Source organism: Fistularia commersonii, chromosome 25 (assembly GCF_037954325.1).
Source record: "Fistularia commersonii isolate RoL2024-O1a breed Wild chromosome 25, RoL_Fcom_v1.0, whole genome shotgun sequence".
Taxonomy (NCBI): Eukaryota; Metazoa; Chordata; class Actinopteri; order Syngnathiformes; family Fistulariidae; genus Fistularia; species Fistularia commersonii.
Window position 1 is genome coordinate 140,787 of NC_141308.1, and position 19,389 is coordinate 160,175.

The following is a 19,389-nucleotide window of genomic DNA, read 5'->3' on the forward strand; positions in this document are numbered from 1 at the left end:
ATGTTTGTGAAATACTTGCCTTGAATATGTTGATCTGATTCTGCAAATTTTAACTCCTATTTTACGACTTAAGTTACATACAGTGTTGACATTCTGTAACCGGTACTCTGCTTTTATTGGAAGAACTGGAAAAGCTCAGTGACGCAGAGGTATGACACTTGCTGTGGCAGAGGCAGGAGTTGTGATCGCATTGCCTGGTCAAGACAGTCTTGAGAAGCAGAAGTGTTAATCTCTGGCAGCACCTGCAGCAACTCAGCCGGTGTTAGTAGGTACTCTGACTTATTTTTTCCTAACCCTTTCCTCAGTCAGTACACAGCTTTTGAGTATTATGAAAATAACAACCAAAAAAATTGCAATACTTACACAAGCAATGTAATTTTAGATTGATTGAAATTTGATTAGTTACACAAAACTGGATGAATATTTTACTAAATATGCTGGGGAAAAAACAAATCACTTATGCGATTTTGGGGAGTTTGACCAACAGATTTGTACAAAATCCAGAATCAAATTTGAACAGGCCTGGAGGTGACAGCCAAGAGCTCATGCAGGTGAACCAGTTTGATAAACATCTGCATAACTGGAATGGCTGAACCTTTACCTGATTATCAGCATATTTTGGGCTCATATTGTACAAGCATTAAAATGATTTTTTATGATTCATTAAGCTCCTCATTTCAGTATAATGGAACATTCTGGGTCTGTAGTCACAAGGTCAGAAGACAGACTGCTAAACAGCTTTTGCAGATGGAACGTTCACTCTCAGAACCTGGAGTCAAAAGTGGTGGAGGACTTGAGACGGAGACTGAAGTATTTCTTCATGAACCCTTGTGAGAAATACAGAGCCCGGGGTCGCAAACCATGGAAACTGACACTTCAAATATTGAAAATTGCTATCACCACAGTTCAGGTATTGACTGTTTTAGCTGCCACCATCATCAAGTATTAAAAGGAACAAAGTGTAATTATGTTTTATTTTTCTCCATAAGTTAGTCTCATTTGGACTGAGTAATGAAATGATGGTCACTTTCAAAGATGAGAATCTGATGACATTCAGACATCTCTTTCTCAAAGGATACAAGGATCAGCAACTGGGAGGCTATGCACTTTACACTAGAGCAGATGTGTATGATCGCATCTATTACATTATCAACAGGGTACTGATATTTTTCATTAACTAACTGCATTGTGGTAAGTTCCAATTTTATAGCCTTACTCAGCGGCAAATTAAATCAAGTTGCTCTTTTTCCTCTTCAGTACTTCAGTCTCCACAATCTTACAGTTGGTAACCTTGCATATGAGAGGGTTGCTGGCATGTATACACCTTTGTCAGTTTGTCAAGAGCTCTACAGGACCAGCAAAATTGAACCTGGAGATGAGACGTTTGACATTGATCCACACATTGATAATGGTAAATAAACAGAGTGGATACATCAGAGCACCCAAGAGCACCCTAGCAGTTTTCAAATGTGATCCATTGTGATGTTTTTATTCATGGACAATGAATCATGGCACAAATGGAAAAATGTCACTGTGGATTTACTTCTGGCTCTGTGAAAGAGGGAGTAAAGTATAGTCACAATGACAAATGTTCAAGTATTCCTCTCCTGAACTGTAACAGCTGCTGACTGTTCTATCTGAATTTCCTCCTTACAGATTGTATTTCCATATTCCCGGTGCAGTCCTATGACAACTGCAGTTTGGTGGCGCATATGAACTTCTCGATAGATTTAAAGAGGTAACTTAACTGGCAATACAAAATTATTGTTAATTTTAACGGTTGATAAAGATGACAAGCCAACTAATGGTCTGTGTTTCCAGACTGCTGACAGTAAATGTGTACTTCACCCTGAAAACCATCAATTTGCAAACGGTGAGGCATCATGAGCTCCCAGACTGCTATATCTTCCGCATCATGGTCAGTGATCACTCTACTAACTGCCAGGTATTGGAGGTGTTAGAGATTAAATGAAATGAAATATATGTACATTTGATTTGACAGAATTTCTCAATTTTTTTATAGGTAAAATTTGACAACTCTGCACACAGTGGAAAGATAAAAGTTGATGTTGAAAAAGATGTTAGCATCAATGAATGCAAAGACTGGAACATGGAAGGCACTTGTAAGTCATGAAGTCTTACTATTGATGACCCAATGAGCCCTAAAACATAAAAAAAGAACACAAAAAAAAAACATTCTTGTTTTAAATTCAAGGCTATCTTCTTCTTCTCCTTTCAGCTTTTCCCTTCAGGGGAACAGCGAATCAACCTTCTCCATCGAACCCTATTGTCTGTATCCTCTTCTCTCCCACCAACTACCTTCATATCCTCTCCCGTTACATTCATAAATTTTCTCTTTGGTCTTCCTTCCTGCCCGGCAGCTCCAAATCCAGCATCCATCTACCAATATATTCACTATCCTTCCTCTGTACATGGCCGAACCATCTCAATCTGGCTTCTCTGGGCTTCTCTCCAAAACATCTACATGTGACATGTGCTGCCCCTCTGATGGACTCCTTCCTGATCCTATCTATCGTCATCATTCACAAAGAGAACCTCAACATCTTCATCTCTGCCTTCTGTCTTTTTGTCATTTTCTAGGCCATACCTCATTTTTGATCACACCACTGTCTTGTACACCTTTCCTTTCATTCTGGCTGATAGTGTTCTATTGCATTGTACATCTAACACTTTTCTCCACCCATTCCAACCTGCTTGAACCCGTCTCTTCACCTGTTTTCCAGACTCTCTGTTGCTCTGGAATGTTGACCCCAAGTACCTGAAATCCTCCAACTTCTTGATCTCCACTCCCTCCACTCCACCCTTGTTCCTCTCATTCACACACATATACTGTCTTGCTACAGCGAACCTTCATTCCTGTCCTTCCTGGTGCATACCGCCACCTCTCTAAATTTTCCTCAACCTGTTCTCTGCTCTCACTACAGATCACAATGTCATCGGCTATATAGACAATATTAAATGAGCCTTTATGCTCTTGTGAACTTACTTTAACTACAACAATAAAGATGATAGTACAACTACTTAACTGAAATCTATGTGTTGTAATTACTAGCTGGAAACAACAATTACATCCTGCTATTGTTTGATTCTGTGGTCATCCTTGCCTGCTTCACCTCTATTATCCTTTGTCTGCGATCTGTCATCAATGGCATCCATCTCCAGTCAGTAAGTAACAAGGAATTATTGATCATTACGAGCACCCTCTGTGAAGCTTAAGTGGCATCTATTAGCTAAAAGTGGATTGTCTGTTGCATGTTGTCTCATAAAAAAATAAGTGTAAATTTTGAATTTCTTGCTGAATTTTGTTTAAATAAGACAACCTGCAGATTGATACAGATGGATTAACATTTACTCAGTAATGCAGGAGAAAGTAATCCAAAACATGAAACATCCATCCATCGTCTGCCGCTTATCCTGTAATCAGGGTCGCGGGGGATGCTGAAGCCTATCCCAGCTGTCAGGCAAGAAGTAGGGTACACCCTAGACTGGTTGCCCGTCAATCACAGGGCCACATACAGAGACAGACAACCACTTACTCACTCACTCATTCAGGGCATTTTTCCAATGACCCTGCTGCATGTTTTTGGACTCTGGGAGGAAACCAGAGAACCTGGAGGAAACCCGGGGAGAACATGCAAGTACCACACAAAAAGGTCCCATTGTCACAATCGAATCAGTGCCCTTCATGCTGTGGAGCTGAAACGCTAACCACGGGGCCACCCCAAAACATGAAACATTTAACATTAATATGGGAATTTTACACATTACCAAATGTAATTCAATTACAATTTTAATTGACACTACTTCTGCCTGCCATACGATGCTGTATTCTTAGTTTTTCCATCTTTCCCCGCTTATCTGGAGTCGGGTCACAGGGTCACCAGCTGGAGCAGTGAGGCCCAGACCTCCCTCTCCCCCACCACATGGTCCATGTCCTCTGGAGGGACCCCAAGGCGTTCCCAGGCCAACCTGGAGAAATAGTCTCTCCAGCATGTCTTGCGTCTTCCTCGTGGTCTTCTCCCAGATGGACATGCCCAGAATACCTCCCCCGGGACGAGTTCAAGAGACATCCTGACCAGATGCCTGAGCTACCTCATTTGACTCCTCTCTGTGCGGAGGAGCAGCGGCTCTACTCTGAACTCTCACCCTATCTCTAAGGGAGGAAGCTCATTTCAACCGCTTGTATCACGTTCTTTCGGTCACTACCCACAGCTCATGACCATAGGTGGGGGTGGTAACATAGATCGACCAGTAAATTGAGAGTTCCACCTTTTGGCTCAGCTTCCTCTTCACCACGACTGACCAGTACAGAGTTCACAGAGTCGCTGTAGACACCGCACCGATCCGCCTGTCGATCTCCCGCTCCATCCCTCCCTCACTTGTGAACAATACCCCGAGATGCTTGAACTTCTCCACCTAGGGCAGGACCTCTTACCCGACCTTGAGTGGGCATTCCACCGATTTGCAATTGAGCACCATGGTCTCAAATTGAGAAATTCTAGAAATTCTCTCAATAAAACTTAAGAACAGATTTGGTGACAAAGGGCAGCCCTAGTGGAGTCCAACTTCAGAAACAGGTCTGGCTTACAACCGTCTGGTCCACTGTTCCACGGCCAGGACGAAAACCACACAGCTCGTCCTGGATCCGAGGTTCAACGACCTGGCGGACTCTCTTCTCTAGCATCACTGAATAGACCTTAGCAGGGAAGCTGAGGAGTGTGATCCCCCCTATAGTTGGCGCACACCTCCAATCCCCCTTTTTAAAAAGGGGGATCACCACCCCAGTCTGCCAGTCCAGAGGTACTGTCCCTGACATCCACACAATGCGGCAGGGGCATGTCAGCCAGGACAGCCCCACAACATCCAAAACCTTTAGAAACCTAGCGTGGATGTGCTACTGAAGAGCTTTTTGACTGCTTCAGCAACTTCAGCCCCGGAAATAGGTGTGTCTGCACTGGAGTTCCCTGGCTCGGCTTCCTCATTGGAAGGCATTTCAACGGGGTTGCGGAGGTATTGGAAATATTCCTGCCACCAATCTACAATGTCTCGAGTTGAGTTCAGTAGTGCCCCACTCCCACTGTACAGTGTTGATGGAGCACTGCTTCCCCTCCTCAGCCACTGGATGGTGGACCAGAATCTCCTCAACACCCACCGGAAGTCGTTCTCCATCGTCTCCCCGAACTCCTCCAATGCTAAAGTTTTTGCCTCGGCAACCACTGAAGCTGTATGCCGATTGGCCTACCAATACCTGTCAGCTGCCCTCAGAGCCACACAGGCCAGAAAGGCCCAGAAGGACTCCTTCTTTAGTTTGATGGCATCCCTCATCGCTGGACTTCACCAACAGGTTTTTGGGTTGCCGCCCTGACAGGCACTGACCACCTTATAGCTCCACTCTGCCGCCTTGACAATGGAAGCACTGAACAGGGCCCATTCTGGCTCAATGCCCCCCCGCCTCCCTCGGGACGTGGTTGCAGTTCTGCCAGAGGCGGGAGCTGAAACTCCTCCTGACAGGGGACTCTGCCGGCCGTTCCCAGCAGACCCTCACATTACGTTTGGGTCTGCTGGGTCTGACCGGCATCCTCCCCACCATCGCAGCCAGCTCACCACCAGGTGGTGATCAGTTGACAGCTCTGTCCCTCTCCTCACCAAAGTTTCTGAGATATGTACCTCTGACAATTCGACCACAAGGTCGATCAATATATATATATACATATATATATATATATATATATATATATGTATATATATATCATTAGAAGGCAGTGTCAATAGGAGGACCTGGACCTGATGAAATTTAACCACATGATTTATTGCATATGTACCCAATATACACCAAGAGCTTTTTTCGGATATAAACACCTAACTTTTATCTATTAGCTTCATACTTATACAGGTATAAATCACCATACCAGCATGCTATTAAGCTGTCATTCTCTTAATATAAATTTTCAGTTCAATTGAATGAAGTGTAAACTGGCCATAATTTTTTTTTGTGTGTGAAGTTGGGAATGAACCTTTATCTCATTGTGTAAAAATGTGTATTATCACAATCAGCTTGCCATGCAAAGCATGTCCAAAACATTTTCTTTGGCAAAATCTGACATTGATTTTCAATTTCTTAGTGTAAGAGTTATTTTATATGTGGTGTTTATATACCACTTCAAGACCTCAAGGGCCATGGCAAAAGCGAAAAGCTCATTCTTAAATGTGTCTGACAAAATATTAATTTGCTCATGTAGGAGTTCTCCATGTTTTTCCATGCCTACTACAATAAAGTTGTGACCCGGTCAGACTGCATGGAGTTTGTCAATGGCTGGTATATCTTAAGCATTATCAGTGATTCACTAACCGTCGCTGGGTCAGCACTCAAAATTGGAATACAGACAAAGGTTTGCTTTTCCCTTTTTTTTTGTCTGTTTTGGTCAAGTATAGAGTGTGTTTTTATAAACAAAGATAAATTATTGAAATAAGAACATACTTAAAAAAGGCTCTGACACTATGTATTGTGCCAAGCAATTTCTACTATTCTTTTTTCTAGTACTTGACGAATTATGATGTCTGTAGTATTTTGCTGGGGACAGCAACAATGCTCGTCTGGATTAGTGTGATTCGTTATCTTGGGTTCTTCAATAAATACAATGTAAGAGCATCTAAGAAGTTACATTTTAAAAATCTAAAACCATTGCTAAAGATGAGATGTATGTGGAGAAACTGAGAACCCTTTTTCTTTTTCAGATCTTAATCTTAACGTTACGAGCCGCATTTCCGAATGTGATCCGTTTCTGCTGCTGTGTGGCCATGATCTACCTTGGCTACTGTGTCTGTGGTTGGATTGTGCTTGGACCTTACCATGACAAGGTACATGCCATGTATTTGCTATTTCAAATCACAGTGTGTCTGATTCACTTCCTTAAAACAAACTGTTCTCCATTATATTCACAAAAAAAAATGAATAGGTCTTCACAATATCAAAAGAAACAGGACAAGATGTTTTGAAACTGGTTTTCAATCGCACTGTACATTGTAATGTCTACTTAGTTTTTATTTATTTTTTTATTTTAGGTGTTTTTTTAAATATCACTTTGCTGAATCATAGGTAAATATGTAAATATTAATCTACATTTATGTCCCGACTTTTTTATATAAAACAAATTCACAGTGCTATCTCAGTCGGACCATATTTGATACATGATTTTACTGCACAACCCTAAATTATACAACAGTAATTATTAAAACTTATTTTCTAGTTCCGAACACTTGACAAGGCTACAAAGTGCTTATTTTCGCTGATCAATGGGGATGACATGTATGTCACATTCCTGAAGATGGGAAACAAGGGCAACATGGTGTGGCTCTTCAGCAAACTTTACCTCTACTCTTTCATCTCTATCTTCATCTACATGGTGCTCAGCCTCTTCATCGCCCTCATAAATGACACGTATGAGACCATCAAGGTCAGACTCCTGAATAGCACATTACAGCATGTGTTTTTCTTATCCATGTATTTCAATTACTTTATTTTATTTTATGTGACACTTTTCTTGTTGCAGCATCAACAGCAGGAGAAACTGCCAGTATCCCAGCTTCATGCCTTCATCGCAGGTCGCAGGGAAGAACCTGAGTCTGCAGGATTCCCAATTGAAGAGGAAACAGCTCCCTGGGGCAGTAGATTCAGAAATTCGGTTAATGGCTACTAAGACATGACCTGATATCCAGGTGTTTATGTGTGTCCCCTGTATAGGTGCACCGGTGATGCAATAAGCTGCGCTTCGCGTTTGCACGAAGGGAGGACAGAATGTGGAGATATCACAAACGCGTCTGATTTCTGTAGCAATTGTAACCCGAGGTTTTCCCCATTTTCACATAATTGTTACAACTAGTGAGAAAATAAAATAAAAAGATCTATACTATAGCGTCGCCCTTGAATCTCCCCACTACAATCTTGAATTGCCATAATATTTTGTTGTTCACTTCATTCGTAGGGCAGATGTAGGCTGTTACAAATGTCATTGGGATTCTTCTGTTACAAATGTAATTCTTGTTTTGACACATCAAGCTCAACATTCAACATTCTGGACATATTTTCTGTTAATAAAAAAACCCTCTTCCATTCAAACAAGATAAATGTATATGTAAATAAATTAACAAAATGAAATCAAACTTCCGGAAAAAAAAGTTCCAGTTGTATATGTATGGCTTTGAGATATAACATCTTTCGGTAATTTTCCGTGTAATATTATCTCTTTTACCGATAATCCGTTTCTTCGGGGATATGATGTAAGGGTCTACGTTGGAGTAAAAGTATGGCACAAGTGCTTTCTTGCATTACCAAGAAATGTGGCGGCTTCACCACCGTGCTTGTCGCTTGACTTTCAATAGGGACATTTCTTATCTGCATAATGTCCCACTGCGCATCTCCGCATCCAATGTGCGCCTTTGTTACTGGATGGCCAACGACAGCACCTCCAATAACAACCGTGTTTGATGTGGCGCTTGCTGCTTAAAGACTTAAAGAAAACAGCTGCAGAATGCTTACCTGCAGTCGGTACGTCTGTGACCTGTCACGTTGCAGTTAAACTGAATTTCTTAACATTTCTGCTGCCCGGTGACAAGTGGTTTCTGGTCGGTTGTCAAAAGATGATGTTATATATTATTGCCTATACATGTTGATCCAATTAGCGCCGTTGGAGTGTCAGGTAAGATTGTGATAATCTTTTTTTTCCGGTTCGCGTTTCAGAGCATATTTTCTTATGTTATTAGCGTTGGATAAGACAGTTTGAAGCACGATGATACTTGAGAGAAGTTATGCTAGCCAATTACTTTACTAGAGTTAAGTAATTGAGTGTAAATACACCACGGAAACAATGGAATGAAAAAACGACACAACTGGCCCTTACCCCTTAACGCGAACAAGTGTGACGTGTTCTATGTAAAGTGATTTGTTAAATAACAACTAACCTCTTTACAATGTGCACATGGAGGTGTGATGTGAGGGAAGCATGGCAAGCCTTAGTCTTTGCCAAGTTTTTTGTGTTGCATGTTGGCTGCCATGAGAAGATACGGTAATGTTTTTCTTTTGGCTGTTTATCGCCTCAATGCTGAAATTTGTAAATACATATCTGAGACTTTTAGCGTTCAGTCTATCAAAAAACAAACACTATGTGTGATTATCTTCAATCCCATCTTGGGACATGACAATGCAATTACGTATTGGGATCTGCATGCCTTTTTATCTGGTTCAATAGAACTTGTGAACGAATTAACTCCTTGAATGTGAAAGTAATTGAAATACATGCATAACCGTTCGTTCTGTAATTCACATTTTCTTTGTTTGCCTGTGGCCAGCACAATTGTACCCCCCTGCAATTTAGTTACCAGTTTAAACCACAACATGGCACATATCTGCTGTTAATCCTGTGTGGGATCAGCTTTGGTCCACTTTATCTGTTGCTGGTATATCTGATGACTCAATGTTGTGCTTTAGGGCTCTGTACCAGTTGGAGCCTCAGGTTTGTGTCTGATAGCTAGCACACCCCTTGGTATACATCCCATGTCACTGCATCCTCGTACCCTGAAGTGCCATTGATATGGGGGAGCGGTGGACAGCTGTGCCAATAGAGGCATCAATAGGCATTGTTATCTTTAATACATTATGTATGTAAATTAATCTCAGACAAAGACAGCCCAATGAGATCCTTTGACTCCTCTGAAGGATGAATTAGGCTGCTTTTCTAAATTGAGATCAGAAATGTAGGTCACATCTGGCAGATCCTCAAAGTTTGAAAATAAATATCTTCAGTTGCCTTTTCTCTTATTTCCATTCCAAGGAAACCATCACATGTCCAACATATCTCATCTGACAGTGTCCCCCCAAAGTCCGAACACTCCTGTGCCATTGCACCCTTCTTTGGCGCTGTCCAAACCCTCCTATAGGAACATGAGCATATTTTGCACAGATGACAATATTCCCCAGTGCATCTCATACATCAACCAGGTAATCTAATGTTCTGGGTCAATATAAATGGTTTATGAATTGAAGCTGTTGCTACCGCTTAAGCATTATTTCCAAGTGTTTTAACTTTTTAAATATGTGTCATGGTTTGGCAATTTTTGTGTTTGACCCCTTTAATGTCTATCAAAATAAAAAATTACGTAAGCACTGAAAGTGGTCCTCTCTCTCTTTTTTTTTTCTCCAGGAATTTTCCTCACTGGGTCTACTGTCCTCATGTATCGAGGCCATTTCACTGGGGCAAGCTGGCCTAAACACCGTGCCAGCTCTGAATGCCATGTTTGTACTGTTGAAGAGTCACAGGCACTGTATGGGCACGTTAGAAGAGCTTGAAAATGAGCACCTAAAGAAATTCAGCACAATGGAACATATACAAATGAGCAACTTCAGACTCAAGGTATAGTATGTATGAAAAGGGGACAAAGAAGTAAGACAGCATCTTTAAAAAGCACACATCTTTAAAAAGCACACACAGACAGGAAATTTGATTCTGTAAAGAAAAGAATCCTGACTGACTTATAGAGTAAAAAAAAGAAATTGTTTGCGTGCGTGCGTGAGTATGACTAATTACTAACAAGAGGCTTAATGTTTTTTAAGATAATTCTATAGCTGAAAATGTCATGGATTGAGATGCATCACAGCAAAGTATGCTGTTTATGGTAGCTATGAGATTGAGGTGTTACTTTGCCTCCCACATCATGGATTAGTGGAGGAGGTTCAATGTATATGTATGATAATGCAGTAGCATTGTCTATTTATGAAATTAAGCTCACAGATGACAGATCCAGGCTTTTCATGAATGAGGCAAAAAGGTACCCCACGGGAGCTGACATGCTCGGAAAGGGCTTTGGGATGGTGGATCATCACTGTGATACCACAGCTGACAATCAATACAATATTCCACTTGAAGGGGTAGCAAAGAAGCATATCTATAGAAGACAGGAAGACGGCAGGTGATGGGAACTTACACTCAAGTCTGATAATATTTATGGGCCAGCCTCAGTAGAGATTACGTTAATAAAAAGTTTGAAACATCCTGGGGCAAGTACACAAATTATGTTTCCTTAAAAAAAAAGTGCCATTAAAAAAGCTGCTGCATCTTGCAGTATGAAATGTTTCCCTATAATGGTTTTTCACAGGACACTTTGACCAAATATGGTACATGGGAAGATTAGTCTACCTATTTAACATTGTTTCTTAGAATTTCTACTTCAGTTTTGTTTTGAGGTGGTAGCTTTGGAAAAACTTCATAGTGTATCAGATTGACAACAAAGGAAATGATTATGTTTTTGGAATTCAAACCTGCACCATTAATATGAGCTCCTGTTTTTCAACTTTTTTGATTTTAAATAAAGGCATTGTGTAAACCATATGTGCCGTAGCCCATAGAAATGTTGGTCAGCCTGTTTTATACATTCATCAGTGTTCTTTATCTGATTGACCTGCGTTATCCAAGGGCTTTATGGGCAGATATTTCAGTTAGATAATGTGGTTGCTTTTGTCGTTTTATGTTTGAAAAATGCTGAATTTCTAAACTCATATTACTTTTGCAAGCATTATCTCATTTATTTGCTGTGGCTTGTTAAATTTTCTTCCAGGATCAACTAGAGTTGTCCATCAGGGAGAAATTGGGTCTACGTGAGACTGAAAGGCAACTCCAACTAAAAATTAAGACATTGCAAAGCTGCCTACAAACGGAAAAAGAGGAGGTAGGAAGCTGTTTATTCTAAAGTCAGTGTAATGCTCTGCATAACATAAATACTAATAAATAAATATGGGCTCCTTTCAAAAGACATTCTTACAACGTAGAGTTTAAACTCAATGCCATCAGTCACGCAGTAGAACATGGGAATAGAGCAGCGAGAGAATTCAACATTAACGAATCAAAGGCGTAGAAGTGAAAGAAGCAACAAGATGACCTGCGCCAAGTAAAGACTAAACAGAGTTTCCGAGGAGACAAAGCAAGATGGCTACAGTTAGAGGACAAACTTGAACAATGGGTTGTTGATCAGAGAGCAGCAAGTAGAAGTGTCACCACAGTCACTATTCGAATAAAGCAACAGTGCTAGCACGCGAACTTAACATCAAGGAATTTAGAGGCGATCCTTCTTGGTGCTTTTGTTTTATGAAAAGCTGTGAACTGTGACAAATTGAGTTGGAAATATGTTGTTTTCAACCAAGTGGGTGCGAATACCGGTAAGAGCTACTGGTACGTATGGCACCGTATTGTGAATGCACTAACTGTTTTGGGAGTGAAGGGAGTTGACAGAAAGATGGATTGTATTCTATTAATAAAATCTGACTGACTTGTCTGACTGTTTTGTTTACATTCCCTTTTGCGCAGCTTCATCTAGTGGATGCATAACGCAACCCCACCCACTACTGTAGCTTCTATTCTATGCACCTTATAATGCAGCGTGCCATATGTATTAAAAGAGTTTTAAAATAGGCCATTCATTGAAGATGCGCCTTATAATCCGGTGCGCTTTATGGACAGTATGGTAATCAGACTGATTTAATTTATTTTGGATAGGTTCAAAAGCTCCAGAGTATCATTGCCAGTCGTGCCTCACAGTACACCCATGATGCCAAGAGAAAAGAGACAGAATCGTCAAAGCTCAAGGAACGGCTGAGCAAACTACTGGTTGACAAAAAAGACAAAAAACTAGGTGAGTATGTGTCTGTATTTATAGTTTGTAAATATATGAATGCTTTGCTTTAAAACACACTGGTTTTCCTGGTACTCCATTTTCTCACGACTAGCAATCGATGTACTGAATTGCCTCGGACAGACAGATGGAAAAAGGAGCCACTGTAAGACAACAAAAGTCACTGTCAGGTATGATTAAACCTATTTTGTAAGTGAAAATTCCCAGTCATCCAGGTCATAATACTCAAAAGTCCTGTTGTGGCTAATGGCCTTGCTTGAATTTCTTGAATTCATCCATTTGATCTGTATCTGCCACTGGTCCTGGTTGACTGTTTTTTGCAGCCAAGAAAGACAGATGTACAAGTCAATGCTGTCCGACTATGAGGTGAGTCAGAGGACCCTGATGTTGGAGAATGCTGAACTTAAGAAAGTACTGCAGCAGATGAAAAGAGAGATGATTCATATAATGAGTCCACGCCAGTCATTCACCAGACAAGATTCTACTAATGGCAAGGTATTACTCTTTACGCAGTATTTGGACTAAAACATTAATCCAGAAAAAATACAAGCATTTAAAAAACACGAGTTACTTTCTGAAATGAGATAATCTACCGTATTTTCTGGACTATTGAGCACACCTGAATATAAGCCGCTAAAAGCCGGCTATAAACAAGCCATGTTTATATAGGCCACACTTGTCTATAAGCTGCAGGTGTCCGCTTTGTAACATGAGAGATTTACACAGAACATTTTTTTTAACATTTAATTAAAAATATACTCTCTAATATCCACAAATACTTCCTGGAAATGTTTTATGTTTTCCAAACAGTACCTGTAACATGGCTGATGAAAAAGATAAATAATGAATGACACAAGGAAAATTCTATCTATCCATTTTCTATCGCTTTGTCCTACTCTAGCTGATTACCATCGTCCAGTCCACTGAAACCATTAGTCGTCGTCAGTGTTTGAATTGAACAGCCTCAGAATTCCAAGGTAATTTCATAGGTCCAGTGTGACGAGGCTAAATGTTCGTTAATTAGCGGCATCATTGTTTATGCCGCAGTGTTCAAAGCAAGCAAGTGTGTGTGTGTGGGAGGGGAGAGGGTAGCAGCGGTTTATAGTCTGGAAGTTACAGTACATATTTGGTTTGACTCACCTTATCCTCACAGACTCTCATTAGAAGTCATGTATACAGAGCATACACAGCGCTGATTTTTTGATCATTGGGCTTATACAGGGTGATTCAGGTGGTGAAGAAAAGACTAGTGACTCTAGCAAGGAAGCACTGGACCATTCATGTGACTATGCTAAGGAGCAGCTCACAAACAGTATTCGCCAACAGTGGAGGAAACTGCAAAACCACATGAAAAAATTAGACAGTCAAGGTTTGTAACTTACTATACATTATAGATTTGCAAAACTCTTGTTTCCATATTTCAATAGGATGTTTTCAAACATACATCATTCAGGTTTACTGAACATTAGAGTTGACAACCTCAGGTGTTTCTATTTTCCAATCAGCTCAAGTTCACAATAAGCAAGAGTCTGTAGAAGAATTGATACCAAATGCCACCCATGAAGACGAAATGGAGAGGATGAGGTGTGAAGTTCAGCAGTGCAAAGAATTTATTCATGCACAGCAGCTACTCCTCCAGGTCAGACACATATGCAAATTCCTCTAACCAATGATGTCCAGTGAATCCAAGCAGCACCAAAATTGAGGATCCTCCCTCTTACTTATGTATATACTCAATACAGCTACATTATTTGTGCCATATATGTGCCATATAAATGAGTGACCCATCCAGTGATGTTAGAAGTCATGACATTTCAAGACCTAAAAGAATGTCTTTGTTTATGCTGATTCAGGAACACCTTAACACGTCTTTTGATGATGATACTGCGGCCCTTCTTAGTGATTGCTACACTCTGGAGGAGAAAGAGAGACTTAAAGAGGAATGGAAACTCTTTGAGGAACAGAAGCGAAACTTTGAGAAGGAAAGAAAGAACTTTACAGAGGCTGCTATCTCCTTGGGCCGAGAGGTATTCATATCTTAAGACGTGTCACCATTTTTTAACTTAAATTAGTGCTTTATATTGTTGACCTTTGCCTTTTTTTATTATCTACAGAAAAGGGCCTTTGAAGAGGATCGTGCCTCTTTGCTGAAATGTCAGTTTCTGAACATGACTCCTTTTGCTGACTGTAGGAAATGCTTGTCACCTGATAGTCAAAGTACATTTTCAATCAGTAAGTGTTTGTGTAAGTATTTGTGTTCAGTGACATCTGCTGGCAATGTGCAAAACCTGTGATCATAGTTTATTTTTTCTTTCCCTTTTGGCATGTTGCTTTTATGGGGGATTGGACTAAAAGAAAATGCTTAATTGGATCTGGTATTGACAAACCATCTGAATTGTTGTCTGTTCAGCCCATGTCTCCTGAAAAGAATACTGATATCTAATTACAGGCATTTTTATATGAGGTCCCTTATTTTCAGACTGAATTGGATCTTTTGATAAACAGAACTACAATGGTCAGTATTTGCCAGTTCCCCCGTTATACATGATGCATTAAGAAGGTGAAAGGTCTAGTAAACAATATATAGGCAGGTCTATATCAACACCAAAGAAGTATCTCTGAAATACTGAAGGAGCTGAAGAGGTAAAACTCTTTAAACTCACAAAAATAATTTCAAAGTTGATTTCTAATATGGTTCTGCCCTTTATTGCAGGAAGTGAACCAGAGAGAAGGGTGTTTTTGACAAGTAATCCCCCAACCAGCTCTTTCCCCTACAATACATTTTCTACTCTCAAAAATGCAGATTACACACCTGTCACCATGCCATCAACAACTGAACTTTACAGGACACTCCGCTTGATACCAGAGGTTAGAAGGTATTGTCTTAACCCCTTTTGGGTTTTGATCATATTTAATTCTTTTTTTTAATCCTTTTCGTCCCTCTTTAAAAGTTTATAACAGTAACCAAGTAAGGATCAGACAGTGTTTGTGTATTGTCACTTCAAAATATAACACTGTCTGCATATGTGTTTTTTTTTATTTTTTTTATGTAATTTCAGTTCCTCAAGACATTTGAATCAAAGACTTTGCAAGGTGTCCAGCCCTATTCATGATGGCCACTCTCTGGTCAAGTCAGAACACAGTGACTTTTGTGGAGACTTGAGCATCTTCTCTTTGGGTGTTTATGAGAACTGTCTCATTTGATGAACAGATAAATGTCTTTTCTCTTATTTTTTGCAAATCGGTTTTCAGAAGCAGTTAATAATTGTCTATATTTTTCAGAATTACTAAGTTGATTTTCCTTACCATTTATCAATGCTGAACAAATAAGAATGCCTTTTGACTCATTTCTTCTTTTCTAAGTACAAATCAACACTGACACCATATATGAATGAATACAAAAGAGGGTTCCAAGTACATATTTGAAAACTAGATAATGTTTTATGTCATTTTTGTACTTAAGTATTAAGTTTTAGTTCAAGGTTAAATGTTAACAATGTGCTAATTTATAAACTGAGTGTAATTTTAATGAAAAGTATATTTAATCTATCACTGACAGTAATTGTACCTTTTGTGCTGGTAAAAAATGTAATAAAAGTCTTTTTTTTTTTTAAGAAAAAAATATACTTCTCTAGTCTTCTGAAATGGTGCCTACCATTGTTCACAAGTGGGAACAACTTCACAAGCTGTGACTTACCGGAAACCGGAAGTAGTCATTTGATCAGTTCTCGTCAAACCTAAAATCCCAGCCTTCGCCCAGCATTTATTTCTTACAAATCCGCATCGAACATGTCTGGGTCTTCGAATCTCGTTGCAATGAAAAAAGTCGTTCAGCAGCTCCGTTTCGAGGCAAGCATAAACAGAGTGAAGGTAATTGTTTCAACATTAATTTTGTTCCCGTGAAATCTAAAGCGCTACCTTGATCCTTTAGCATTGCTAGCCGTGACACTGGTTAGCGCAATTTCAGAACTAGTAGCCGGTGAGAAAACCCATTCCAACACCAGGGCGCTGTAATTTAAGTAGTAGTACTTAAAACTCGTCAATTCACGAGTTACTACTTGGCTTAAATACTATTGGATTCTTTTACCACTGGGTTGCGGTATTTTGAACACAGCGTGTTTTCAGTTAGGGAAAACGATCAAAAGCATAGTCCGAATTGAAAAAAGCCTCTTGAGAGGTCAAACGTCGACAAAAAAACCGTTTGATCAACCATGACCTGAATGACAGAACCTTCACAGTAACAATATTGGCGATCTGTCGATTGTGTTGATTTTAATATCCTGCCAATTATCCATCATACTGCCTTATCAACAATTCTTCTGAAATGCACATAATGGTATAAATTAATGTACTAATATACACACAAGTGTGATCTTGTAGATCATATTATCAAAAAATAGGAATGGGCATACATTACATAAACATTTTACCATAAAAACCCTTGTCAAAATATTTTTTGGCAACTAGAATATCCTTTAAGATGTTTAACGACACATCTTAGAGGCTTCTTCAGTAGGATGAAATGGAAGAAATTCATTTCCAGTTGAAATGAAATAAACGTTGACAAGGATAAACCATGACTCAGACAACTGAGATCTATGAAGTGTCATTACATCAAATCGTTAGAATTTGGTTTCCTGCCTTTTTTGTATAATTTTATGTGCAGAATTATTATCCGTATCTTGTTTTGATGGGTACTGTTATCTGGATTAAGTATTTGATCCTTATCTAAGGTCTCCCAGGCAGCAGCTGATCTTCAACAGTTTTGCATGCAAAATGCTTTGCAAGACCCTCTTCTCACTGGGGTATCCTCCAGCACCAACCCCTTCAGACCACAGAAGGTCTGCTCCTTTTTGTGAAAACACTGTGGTCATTGGTGAGTATGCCTCCCCGTTAGTGACATTCACACGAATCCTAAACTAAAATTCTAAAGTGGAATGTTAAGCAATACAAAGTAGATTGTTTTGTAGAGATATTTTGAGGTGTATTGAATGAGATGGCCTTTTACTCTAGTGTTCATAATATACTGTGTTGCCATTGAATTTATCTTTGGAAGTGCCAACTTGATAACACAGTTACAGACATACATTGATAGGAAGAGCGTGAGGAGACATTGGCTGTTCAGTACCTTTCTTAAAGACATCTCAGCATGATCTGTATATAGCCCTAAAGCCATGCATACCATCATGGAAGTAAACGCTAGAAATACTTGTCTATAATTGTTGAGTGGTTAATAAAAAAAAAAACACCTTTTGGTAGCATATTTTGTATTGTTAGAAATTAAACACACTCAAAGATTACTGTGGACCCATTTCATCCAGAAAGGTATCAATGGCACAAGTGATGAACTCATGAATCAAATAGTTGCACAAGACAAAGTACAAGCCCTTGACTGCATGGTAAGATAATTACCCCCCCAAAAATTAAGAATTAAAGGGCTTTCCATCATTGTGTTAAAACCACAAATTCAGTATGTTGTGCTTGTGTACTAAGCAACTGCAAATAAACTGAAGAACAGCAAAATATGTCTTCAACACCATGCTTTTACTGAAGACCAATGGTGCATGGCTTTTTACATATGTAAATAACATCACATAAATTTGAAGAAATGTGAAGAAACACATTGGAAATGAGATTTTGGATTAATTGGCCATCAGATTAGGTGTAGGGTAGCGTCAATGTAATGAAAAATAAATTACTCCATGTCACACAAATCCCAAATGCTCATTCATCCTCTGTATTTGCTCAACCTTTATTCTCTTCTCTGAAGGCCTTCATTTGATGCTACAGGGAAAAGTTGACCTCAACACTGCTCCACATACCAAGCCATTATACTGCCACGAGATCTCCTGAGTGTAGAACACATTGGAATCATGTCGGGACGATAACCATTTAATTTCAGTCACATTACAAGAAAGGAGACGGTTTTATTTTTCATGGCACAGTGTGATTTTTTGAGTAAATTATTGTGCCTTTTCTATTGTTCTATTTTAGTCATCACTGTTCTGGACTTTTTTGTATTTAATGAATAAAAACATCATTTATTATTCCAATGGCAGATTGATTGTGGTGCTTTTTCTGTTAGTCTAAAGGATATTGTGATTTTTACAGCTTGGCATGGGTAGTTGTAAATACTTGTATTCACTGTCAGATAAACTAAAAATAGGTGACTGAGATTTTCGGTAGGCTCATGATAAAAAAAGTTTGAAGTCCTAGAAGTCCCTCTTTTCATGTTCAGCAACACAAATAGATCAATATGGCAGTAATGTAGACATAAAAAAGGAAAAAGAAGCGCATATAGGGCTTTGACCTCACAGCAAGAAAATTCCTGATTAGATGCAGACAGGGAGCCTATCTGTGGAGTTTGCGTGTTCTCCCTGAGTGTGGGTTTCTTCTGGGTTCCTCAGGTTTCCTTCCGCACCCTATATGTATACACACACATATGTATATATATATATATATATAACACACACACACATAGTATAGGCTGTGTGTATGTGGTCGATTGCCTTATTGATGACCTGATGAAAATGTACATTAAAAGTAAACCTTACAGAATTTCCCAAAAGATTTAATAACATGTTATCATAACCACTGTATAAACTGCTCAAGCGATTGTATCACAAACCTTGCAAATCAATGACAACTGAATGATATTGCTGCCAGACGAGCTCGAAAACAGCGCAACCA

At 39.5% G+C, this 19,389-nt stretch overlaps 3 protein-coding genes and 1 long non-coding RNA gene across 14 annotated transcripts; 3 read left to right on the forward strand and 1 right to left on the reverse strand.

The window, feature by feature from the left end:
• The first annotated feature begins 130 nt into the window (after positions 1–130).
• Positions 131–8,181, forward strand: mcoln3a (mucolipin TRP cation channel 3a). 7 transcript variants are annotated; one of them, XM_086172523.1, is made up of 13 exons: positions 131–910; positions 990–1,157; positions 1,258–1,411; positions 1,657–1,738; positions 1,822–1,945; positions 2,024–2,123; positions 3,074–3,186; positions 6,261–6,410; positions 6,560–6,661; positions 6,757–6,879; positions 7,269–7,327; positions 7,433–7,475; positions 7,572–8,181. In XM_086172523.1, the coding sequence occupies exons 1-13, from the start codon at positions 686–688 to the stop codon at positions 7,716–7,718; spliced, it is 1,590 nt and encodes a 529-aa protein (XP_086028649.1). In that variant the 5' UTR covers positions 131–685; the 3' UTR covers positions 7,719–8,181. The 7 variants fall into 7 exon arrangements, with proteins under 7 accessions (XP_086028649.1, XP_086028652.1, XP_086028647.1 ...); XM_086172526.1 differs by having other exon boundaries at positions 131–265; positions 708–910; positions 1,075–1,157; positions 1,822–1,918; positions 7,269–7,475; XM_086172521.1 differs by having other exon boundaries at positions 7,269–7,475.
• Positions 7,629–8,696, reverse strand: LOC147218722 (uncharacterized). Its single transcript, XR_015108705.1, has 2 exons — positions 8,558–8,696; positions 7,629–7,678 (listed from the first exon to the last, which is right to left on the reverse strand). It is a non-coding gene; the product is annotated as an uncharacterized LOC147218722 (long non-coding RNA).
• ssx2ipa (synovial sarcoma, X breakpoint 2 interacting protein a) lies at positions 8,498–16,321 on the forward strand. Of its 5 annotated transcripts, none has more exons than XM_086172515.1 (13): positions 8,498–8,717; positions 9,849–10,015; positions 10,218–10,427; positions 11,629–11,739; positions 12,564–12,699; positions 12,794–12,869; positions 13,023–13,194; positions 13,921–14,068; positions 14,205–14,338; positions 14,553–14,726; positions 14,814–14,931; positions 15,413–15,575; positions 15,759–16,321. In XM_086172515.1, the coding sequence occupies exons 2-13, from the start codon at positions 9,860–9,862 to the stop codon at positions 15,901–15,903; spliced, it is 1,743 nt and encodes a 580-aa protein (XP_086028641.1). In that variant the 5' UTR covers positions 8,498–8,717; positions 9,849–9,859; the 3' UTR covers positions 15,904–16,321. The 5 variants fall into 5 exon arrangements, with proteins under 5 accessions (XP_086028641.1, XP_086028643.1, XP_086028645.1 ...); XM_086172517.1 differs by having other exon boundaries at positions 15,413–15,567; XM_086172519.1 differs by having other exon boundaries at positions 13,023–13,065.
• Positions 16,322–16,398: 77 nt separating this feature from the next.
• Positions 16,399–18,757, forward strand: LOC147218724 (guanine nucleotide-binding protein G(I)/G(S)/G(O) subunit gamma-5-like). The gene is made up of 3 exons (XM_086172530.1): positions 16,399–16,569; positions 17,433–17,575; positions 18,470–18,757. Exons 1-2 carry the CDS (start codon positions 16,489–16,491, stop codon positions 17,556–17,558), a joined length of 207 nt encoding a protein of 68 aa, XP_086028656.1. The 5' UTR covers positions 16,399–16,488; the 3' UTR covers positions 17,559–17,575; positions 18,470–18,757.
• Positions 18,758–19,389: the final 632 nt, after the last annotated feature.

Bases quoted from the DNA above. Each gene is read 5' to 3' on its own strand.
- ssx2ipa (XM_086172515.1), top strand. From the start codon at position 9,860: ATGTCCAACATATCTCATCTGACAGTGTCCCCCCAAAGTCCGAACACT. The intron at 10,428-11,628 runs GTATAGTATGTA...ATTTTCTTCCAG, and splicing joins TGAGCAACTTCAGACTCAAG to GATCAACTAGAGTTGTCCAT. The intron at 12,870-13,022 runs GTATGATTAAAC...TGTTTTTTGCAG, and splicing joins ACAACAAAAGTCACTGTCAG to CCAAGAAAGACAGATGTACA.
- LOC147218724 (XM_086172530.1), top strand. From the start codon at position 16,489: ATGTCTGGGTCTTCGAATCTCGTTGCAATGAAAAAAGTCGTTCAGCAG. The intron at 16,570-17,432 runs GTAATTGTTTCA...TCCTTATCTAAG, and splicing joins CAAGCATAAACAGAGTGAAG to GTCTCCCAGGCAGCAGCTGA.
- mcoln3a (XM_086172521.1), top strand. From the start codon at position 686: ATGGAACATTCTGGGTCTGTAGTCACAAGGTCAGAAGACAGACTGCTA. The intron at 6,411-6,559 runs GTTTGCTTTTCC...TCTTTTTTCTAG, and splicing joins AAATTGGAATACAGACAAAG to TACTTGACGAATTATGATGT. The intron at 6,662-6,756 runs GTAAGAGCATCT...TTTCTTTTTCAG, and splicing joins GGTTCTTCAATAAATACAAT to ATCTTAATCTTAACGTTACG.